We start from the raw sequence: 10505 nt of genomic DNA, 5'->3' as shown, positions 1-10505 counted from the left end.
ATAATGTGTAAAACGGGAAACCAAGAACCGTAGGAAAAAAAAGTGAGACTAAAAGGTAAAAAATAGTTTTGTGATGCAACGTCTACTTCGTGTCAAGTACAATGCCAGCTTTATCAACCGCAACCCCCCCCCACCCCCCCCCCCCGCCACAAGGTCTGTCATTGAGGTGTCGTTTATATAATACTATCCTACAAATTTTACATTTACCAGATACATATACGGCTATCCTATATATATCTCAGGAAAATTTCTAATTCATTTCAAATATATCACTACCTAATACACTGTAACATTTCCTTTATTTCTCACCATAAATTATTTTGTACAATCATTTTTCCTTGGCAACAAGGCCTTAGAAAACATTACGTCACTCTCCCTACTTACGATGGCCATTTCCGTTACAAACTTGAACTGAAAGTCGGCCATCGTCTGGCCTAGACTTCACAACGAAAATAAAAAAATCATTACTGTTTTTGAAGTTATAATATATATGAAAGACTTATTTTAATGTTGTTACTGTTCTTGGAATACTTTATCTTAATTATCAATTACTTTTCTTGTAGTTTGTTTGTTTCCTTATTTCCTTTCCTCGCTGGGCTATTTTCCTTATTAGAGTCCTTGAGCTTATAACATCTAGCTTTTCCAACTAGAGCTGTAGCTTAGCAAGTAATAATAATAATAATAATAATAATAATAATAATAACTTACCACTGTCACTAAATGATTGGTTACAACCCAAGATGATGTCTAGTAAATCAGAGAGACGTTGAATAATAGCGACCACCAGTTTAAAAGTAACTTCCATTAACGTATACGGTTCGTGAAAGTACCTCACAAATGCAATGGATTATAAAAAATGAAATTAGCATTTCCTTTTGTAAACTTTACTTTCTACCCGCGCAGTTACAAATATAACTTTTAAAGATTAGATTTTCATCATACATCTGGCAGAGCAGAGAAGAGACGAAGGTACTAGACTCGCAATGAACGCATATTAGAAATGCTGGCACCATTGGCTGATAAGGAATTACGGGCTACAAGGTAATTTTAAAGCAACTGATAAGATTAGAGCAAAATAACCCTTGGACACTACTAGTACTTGCAATAACCTCTCTCCCTCATTCTGTGAGAATTAGGTCATGAAACCAATGCAAGTGAGAAGTGAACTTCAAGACAGAAATATTACCGATTCTTCGAGTGAATAGTCACGTAGTGTCTTCTTCCCCTGGCCTTGGTCACTTCCTATCCCATTTGAAGTAAGTATATTACTTTTGTTTTTTCGTTGCTTTCATTTCATTTCTTTGGCATCTGCATGGGTCTGTTCTCAGAATAAGATATATTTATTTCATACTAGACCACAGGTGCAATAGAAGACTGGTATCCTCATCAAAAATCAATCCTAACTAGCGGATCTCTGATGTACAAGGAATACATTGTTCTTTGATAAATATATTAGGATTTGAATGCACTCATCTCATAAAAAGGTGTAGACTGTTTAAAGGTTAAAAGACCGCTCATGAATGGCAGAGGCAAGGGACAGTGACAATGCCCTAGCAAGCAAGACAATAAATGCCCTAGAGGCTGACCATATATATATATATATATATATATATATATATATATATATATATATATATATATATATATATATATATATATATATATATATATATGTAAAACATGATGAGTGCTCAACACCCTCTCCACCTAAGCTAAGACTTGGGAGGGACAGGCAATGGCTGCTGGTGACTCCTCAGGTAGACCTATAGGTTCCCCGAAACCCCAATCCTTAGCTCACAAGGATAGTGAGGTTGCAGACACTTAGGTAAACTATCGAGATTGAGGGGGGATTAGAACTCCAGTCCATCATATCGCCAGGTAAGGACATTTCCAATAGACCACCATAAAAAACTTAAGGGCTTTTTATTGGGCCATCTTATGATTTTGTCAATTATGAGTTGAGTTTTCCTTAAGGTGCGTCCACACTGGCAACATCGTGTCTACTGACATATCAACAACAAAGTTGGAAACCTTACAGTCACCATCAGTACACATATTGACAACAATGTATGAAACTTTGTCTGCTACAATGTCTGGCAGCATATTGGCAACACGCGTCAACTTGGTGAAGCCGTCCACACCTCATTCTAGACTTGAAAAGTATGTCGGTGTGCCAGGACGCACTGTGTATACCTGTAATTACAATGATGTTATATTTACTGAAACCAAATTAAAATGCGTGTAAAGCAGCGATTGCATGTGTTCTGCTTTGACACAAAATTAGTGTATAATATAAATGAGAAAAGAAACTAATAAATACTAATATGCTAACATGCACAGTTTCTTACTGATATCCAGCGTCATAGGTCTTTTGTGGCTTGTGTTTGTCCGCTAGAAACAGCATGATGCTGAACGCGAACTACTGACTCTTACATGCGTCTTCAGCTCCATCACCAGACTTCCTTTCTTGACATTTTTTCAGTTCTCTTCGGAGCTGTGTCATGAGGTTCTTCATTTTCTTCTCCACTTCATTTCTCTCCATCTGAATATTTTCAGCTATTGCACGCCAGGCGTCTGCCCTCTTGAAGCGGTGTTTGTATAGTGCATGGGTCGGATCCCATAGCAATGGGTATCCTCGATAACATTCAATTAACTGAACAATCTTTTCTCTCGGTGTTGTGTGTCTGTCCGGGTATCTCCAACCACATCGACTTGTCCACACCAGAGTTGCCAACATATCACCAATAAATCTCTACCAACATCTCGCTCGACAACAATGTTTCGTCAACAGTCTAACAACTTGTTGCCTACAAAGTTGTACACAGTGTTGTCGATATGTTTTGTCGCTAGTGTGGACACACTCTTACAATCAAATACATTTGTTCTAACCAATGACATGAACAGATCCTCTACATATAACATGGGAAGAATATCTTGGGGATGATATAAAATATTCCATTCACAGCTAGTGCAAACAGTCACACTTACATCACTGTCCGGGGGAACTACTCCATCCTGACAAAATTCCCAAGCTTACCTTGAAAGAAATGTTGCCCCCCCCCCCCCAACAAAAAAAAATCTGAAAAAATAATATCAATTCCCTTTGTAATCCAGAATTATGTATCTCCCACAGGCGTCTATGCCTCCAAGTAGTGTCCTATGCCTTTGCAAGGTCAAACAAAACACACACACACACAATCCTGTTTAGAAGCCAATGCTCTGCAGATAGAGGATTCAAACCACAAATGCATCTGTTGCCGAATGCATTCTTCTAAAGCCCAATTAGGTTAGTGGCAAAATACCTTTTTTTTCGAGACACCACATCAATCTTGTATTTACCATCTTCTCCATGATCCTAAACAGAAAGGATGTCAATACAATTGGATGGTAACTTGTTGCTGAAAACAATTTTTACCTGGTTTGGAAAAAACTAAAATCATACTTAGCCCCATCCTTTGGTAACTGCTATCTCATCATATTTTGTTAACAAGGATCGAAATTAAATTGTTTTTGTTTACTAAAACATGCCTTAACATTACACATGGAATCTGGTAGGGGCGTGAGCCACCGTTATGTTATATATATATATATATATATATATATATATATATATATATATATATATATATATATATATATATATACATATATATATGTGTGTATATATATATATATATATATATATATATATATATATATATATATATAGACACACACACACACACACATATATATATATATATATATATATATATATATATATATATATATATATATGTGTGTGTGTGTATATATATATATATATATATATATATATATATATATATATGTCTATATATATACATATATATATATATATATATATATATATATATATATATATATATATAGACACACACACACACACACATATATATATATATATATATATATATATATATATATATATATATATATATGTGTGTGTGTGTATATATATATATATATATATATATATATATATATATATATGTCTATATATATACATATATATATATATATATATATATATATATATATATAAGTATCTATATACATATACACACACACACACACACACACACACACACACATATATATATATATATATATATATATATATATATATATATATATATATATATATATATATATATATATATATATATATATATATATAATGTCATCCGTGAGTGAAAGACAAATTCTGGTTCAATTAGGATTGTAGACGTGCGGATATGGAGAAGCAAGAGGACTATCATCTTTGGAAGGGTAAAAGATCAAATTTGACTTGAATAACTATACTTAGCTAAGAGTTGCTTTCCAGCGAGTTTAAGCTTCAACTGAAAAGGAATACAATTTTTCCTTAACAGAAACCCTTTCTGGTACAACCCAGGAACTTTAGTGGTGGGCTACCCTTAAATCTGCACTCTTTGCTGTAGACTTAACAGTTCCTCCTTTACTTGAACCTGATGGCACTGTCACTTACTGTCCAAAGGAAAAGGCAACTCTTTTGGCTGACGTGTTCGACAGTAAGCATAGTATATTTTCCGCAAGTTAACAAGTTCTTTTAGAACTTGCTGGAGATATTACAATATTACTCCATTATGGAGATGTGTTTTTGGTAGATATGGCCCAGCTGACTACTGCCTAATTTCTACAATTCCCTTATTATCCGAAGTTTTTGGACATCTTTTGTCGAAACTTCTAAATATGTATGCTCATTAATTATTTGTTCCATAGTTAGCAATTTAGCTTTCGCAAAAGCCTTGGAGCATGTGAACCCATTCTTACAACCTCCAATGCTGTGCAGAAATCCCTTGATTGTGATCAGGAAGTTCATACGATTGTCCTTCATTTTAGTGCTGTCTTTGACCGTGTTAATCATGAGACCATTCTTTTCAAACTTAAACAGTAGGATGTAGGTAGTTTTTTTCTTAGCATCATTATTGAACTTTTAATCAATAGACTGTAAAAGTTGTTGCTGATTGGTACCATAGTGAGTATAGGAATGTGATATCTGATGTTCCTCATGATAGTGTTCTTAGCCCATTATATTTCCTACTATACAGGTATACATATATGTGGTTTATCCTAGAAAATAAGCTCGTTGCATATGCAGATGCTGTCTTTGCCTCAATTCCATCTACTGAATGCAGATCTTGGGTTGCTGAATTCCTTAATAGAGACATAGTCAAATTAGCCATGGTGCAAATTATGGGGCATACAGCTGAACCCTAACAAAACTCAAATTATGATTGTAAATAGGTCAAGAACAGTGGGTCCTCAACATCCAGATCTCTGCACTGATAATGTTTCTTTATCTCTATAAAACTCCTTTAAAATTTTAGGTATGATTCTTGATTGCAAATATGCTATTGAGAAACACATTCTGTCAGTGTTTTCTTCAATTTCTCACAAAAAATGGCTTATCGAGTCTTTTAAGATTTTCGGTGATCAATGTACTCGGAGGAAGTGTTTTAATTCTTTCATTCTGCCCTGTTTCAAGTATTGTTCTCTTGTCTTGTCATAAGCTGCTGACTCATCGTAATTTGCGTAATTTGTTGGACAAAAACAAGCAATCTATTAAATTTCTTATTCCTGATCTAGATATTAATCTCTAGCGATGCCGTCTTTGTTCTTTGTTCATGTTGCATAATATTTTTCATAACACTTGACCATCTTTTGCATTTAGAAAGTAGTGTTAGATATGCAATTAATTAATAAGGCTCAATATTACAAAGTATATCATTTCAACTGTGGCCAGATTGTGGAACGTGCTTCTTAATCGGACAGTTGAATCAGTGGAATACCAGAAGTTCCAAGTTGCAGCGAATGCTTTAAATTTGAACAGGTTGATCTTAAAATATTCTATACTAATTATTACTTCTCTTATAGTTTATCTATTTCCTTACTACCTCCGCCAACGAAGTTGGGAGGAGATTATGTTTTTGCCACTGTTTGTCAGTTTGTTTGTTTGTGAACACCTTCCAGGCCACAATTTTACGCGTAGTGTAGTGAAACTTTATGGAAATAATTATTATGTTGAGACATGGAAATGATTCAATTTTGAAAGTTATAGGTCGAAAGTTATAGGTCAAAGGTTAAGGTCAAGGTTGAGGTTGAGCAAAAGTTCTACACAGACTTCAAATACGTCTATGGTCTAAATTGATTCTGGGAAAGGCAAGTGCTTTCGAGAAATAAGCTGTCGTGGCTGAGGTCTGCACTCTCAGAGTGCTTTTCCAGTTTCCTTTTCTCACTGATCTATTTTCCTTGTTGGAACCCTTGGGCTTGTAGCATCCTGCTTTTCCAACTAGGGTTATAGCTTCCTAATAATAATAATAATAATAATAATAATAATAATAATAATAATAATAATAATAATAATAATAATAACCTACTGATGATACAGACTAGGGCAAAAATAACATTCGAAACGAAACTGGAACAATATGAAAATGCTATCTACCTACAATAAAGCATTTACAGTAAGTAAAGGATGTTCTAAGAATCGTAATAATTTTCATAGATTCAATGTTAGTGCCGACTAGTGCTGAAAGGGAACGCCTGAAAATACACATACATTTACATTTACACTTTGTTGTTATTATTATCACCATTATTACTTGCTAAGCTACAACACTAGTTGGAAAAGCAGGATGCTATAAGCCCCGGGGCCCCAACAGGGAAAATAGCCCCTTGAGGAAAGGAAACAAGGAAAAATTAAATATTTCAAGAACAGTAACATTAAAATAAATATTTCCTATATAAACTATAAATAATTTAACAAAACAAGAGGAAGATGAATTAAATGGAAGATACTTTTAAAACCATCTAGGCCTAACTCTTCGGTGGAAATGTTTCTGGCTATCAATTTAAGCCTTTCATGATTCCCCTCTCGCAAAATGAACAAGGTTTTTTTTTCACTTTTTTTCAAAGATGGTTATATAGCCAAAGCCTTCTACGACAACCTATGGTGTTCTCAATTTCTAGGAAAAGGACGTTAATAATAATAATAATAATAATAATAATAATAAAAAAAAAGATATTCAAAAGAAGAGAGGTCACTGATTTAAAGCGTGGACAGAAATCCCACAGTAATGTACATCCAGTATTTTCGTTTTTATTATACTAATGATGCCTTTAAGATTTTTTTTATTTTTACAAAATATGTAAACCTATATATATATATATATATATATATATATATATATATATATATATATATATATATATATATATATATATATATATATATATACATATATATATATATATATAAATATATTTATATTTAAATTTTTTTCGTTAATAGCTTACGAGGTAAGTGGAAATAATTAAGACAACCAAAGTAAAAGCTCAGGGTTTTAGTGGAAATATTACTTGTGCACAAATGGGATCGAAAGCTTTTATCAGATTTACGTATACAGACACCTGTATTAAAAAATACAAGTGTGTATGGATAATTATTAACCTTCAGTACAAAAAATCTAGTAGCACGTGAGTTAACTAAAATATTCTTACTATAGTCTAGCAGAATGGAGCCCTTTTTTGGGTGAACGTGGTTTTAGGGTACCCACAAAGTTTTTTTGCAGATTATATAACTTTGAGACATGCTGATTCAGAATCCACTTGATGCCACCTTGGCACCCTTGAGCATTTTGCATAATATGCTAATTAAGTCGGCCATTATGAAAATTTTGTTTTTAGGGTATAACTTTTTTATTTGACCAGATACAAGGGAGATCATGATGTCTACCCCCAGGTTTAGAGGGTCTTTGATTCTGATGATACCATTTTTAACATGATTACTAATTTGCATATGCATGTTATGCTAATTAGGTGATGGGAATTACCCTAATTTGGTATTTTGACTAAAGCTTGCATATGTTGCCATTAAGAGGGTAATTTCTATGCCTTTCCCAATGTTAATGGGTCTCAGATTCTACTTTTGGCATTATTAGTGCCTTTTTTGCATATATTTGCATTCCATATGGATTTGCATATGCATAAATTTAGTGTAAATGGTTGAAATTTCCGACTTATGGCAAAATATAACAATGATACATGTAACATTTCCCTGATTGCACTAATTAGTCCCAGACTGCTACACAGACCTCCAGGATGATGAACTATAGTCATTTGCATAAACTGCATATATTATGCTAATTAGTAGTCATAATGTTTTTCGTTACTCAGTTTAGCAAGTCACTGTCCTCTCCACCACTTTGATAGTCCTCCCCTTCATCAGCCTCATCGTTTTGCTGGTTGTATGTATTTCGACAGTTTGATTCTCCACGACATGCACAGAAAATGTGCAAGGCAAGTGTCCACTGTTACAGCCACACCTCTGAGAACTACATGGTTCATTGGTTGAACACCCACAACGAAGCATCTCTAATACCTCAGGAGGTGCTAGGGCAACGTCAGGTGGGAGAGTCTTTGGGATCAGTGTTTTGGTGCTTTCTTCACGAGACCACCCATAGTCAGTAGGCTCAAACGATGGAGGGTCCGGCAGGGGTGCCGATTTCCATACTGCCGTTTGAACATGGGCACGCAAGACATTTTCTCTAAATGCCTCAGTTGTGGGTGGGATGGTCTTTAAGGCTGGAGCGGCTGTAATGTTCTTCTTGCCCATCTTTTTTACCATAGTTCAACGCGAGCCTTTGACAAGTCGTCCCTCTCCTTGCTGCCATAGCATGCAGAAATGAACTTTGTAGCTTCTGCCATTACTTTATCCAATGATGAGTCAAGATCCCCCAGATATTGGAAAGCGTGTCCTTGCTTCACCAGCTTGTTTATCATAGTTCCCTTTCCAATGCCCTGAAGCTTGGCAACGGTATCGCACACAGTAAGCGCATGGGCCGCCAAAAGATTTGGCACTATTGCTGCATGTTTTTTCACTGTGGCCTGTATGTCAACTGAGATCCGCTCACAGCTTGTGGCTTCCATGATCAGGGCACAGTTCAACTTTTCCTGGCTACAAAAATGCACTAAGAGAACAAAGACGTCTGTGTCATCACAAATGACTTTTATTGTCTTTACACTGTCCATTTGGGCAATTTGCAGTATCTGATAGATCATAGTGACATCAGCTTCTTCATGGGTAGTTCTGAGGTCCCTGCGATGAATCTGATAACGGCAGAACAGTTCAAATGGAATTGGGTCCCGACCACACACAACTATCTTGTTGTGAATGGGTTCACCACTGGTTACACAGAGCTCCACCAGATGATTACAGATGATATCAATCAGCTGTACTTTGTTTGCATGGACTTGCAACACAACCGCTTGAGGGGGCAAAAGACTTGAAAGGTTCAGATGACGTTGACGAGTTGCATGTTTGCCACCTCTAGCTCCACGTGTCACACAATCTATTCTCTGTTTCAAACTAATTAGACATTATTAGCTTTTAACAGCTACACAAAGTGATGTTAAGACACTGGAATAACAGTTATCTTTGCTTTAGAAATAACAGACCGATCACTGCAATAACATCATCCTTCATGTAAACTTAAAGTAATACTGACTTTAATTAGCAAAATTATTAATATGCAAAGACAATAGAATAGAAAGGACTGATAATCAGAGTCCCTGAAATATGTGGTAGGCACCAAAATACAATTTTATTCGGTGAAGTAAGCATACTCTAGTTATAATACCAATTTGCGTTAATACCGTCACCTAATTAGCATAACATGCATATGCAAATTAGTAATCATGTTAAAAATGGTATCATCAGAATCAGAGACCCTCTAAACCTGGGGGTAGACATCATGATCTCCCTTGTATCTGGTCAAATAAAAAAGTTATACCCTAAAAACAAAATTTTCATAATGGCCGACTTAATTAGCATATTATGCAAAATGCTCAAGGGTGCCAAGGTGGCATCAAGTGGATTTTGAATCAGCATGTCTCAAAGATATATAATCCGCAAAAAACTTTGTGGGTACCCTAAAACCACGTTTGGTCCCCATTCTGCTAGACTACTACGCTCTTTGGTAATGATGGATGCAAAGGGAGAGAACAAGGGAGAATCTCCCGATTTGTATCAAGGTTCACAGTCACGGTCTATCAGCAATATGTCAATGGCTAAGAAAAACATCTTACTGGAATTTAACATTAGGCCCCATACCTTACAATTCACATATATTGACAAGAGAAGATTTAAGGGATGAATAAGCTGTCAAGGTTGTAAATCATTTATTAGATTCACTTGTTAAAGATGAAGCAAATACTTGAAAATTTGACCAAAATACATTTAATATGACCATCATGTGATACACTAATCTATCATTTCCTTTTTTTTTTAAATATCATTAGATAATGACGACTAGGTAAGACAAATCTGGAATTTCTTTCGTTCATGATGCGTTTGGAACTAGATGCTCAGCAAAATGCCAAGAATTTCACAAACCAGGATAATTGATGAGGTATGCAGATGGCTGTGGAGCAAAGATTAACTTGTAGATTCATATTGTATAGAT

The 10505-nt window shown here is 34.9% G+C and overlaps 1 protein-coding gene across 4 annotated transcripts in view; it reads left to right on the top strand.

Moving 5' to 3' along the window:
* The first annotated feature begins 1077 nt into the window (after positions 1-1077).
* LOC137641612 (uncharacterized) overlaps positions 1078-10505 on the top strand; it is a 29321-nt gene continuing 19893 nt past the window's right edge. For all 4 annotated transcript variants that reach the window (XM_068374344.1, XM_068374343.1, XM_068374342.1 and 1 more), the window contains exons 1-2: positions 1078-1256; positions 10342-10451. In XM_068374344.1, coding sequence (XP_068230445.1) covers positions 10404-10451 — 48 coding nt within the window. In that variant the 5' untranslated portion in view covers positions 1078-1256; positions 10342-10403. The remainder of the gene's footprint in view (positions 1257-10341; positions 10452-10505) is intronic.

The sequence above is a fragment of the Palaemon carinicauda genome, chromosome 5, assembly GCF_036898095.1.
Source record: "Palaemon carinicauda isolate YSFRI2023 chromosome 5, ASM3689809v2, whole genome shotgun sequence".
Taxonomy (NCBI): domain Eukaryota; kingdom Metazoa; phylum Arthropoda; class Malacostraca; order Decapoda; family Palaemonidae; genus Palaemon; species Palaemon carinicauda.
Note: the sequence above shows the minus strand (reverse complement) of the source record. Positions and strands in the feature narration are given on the sequence as shown.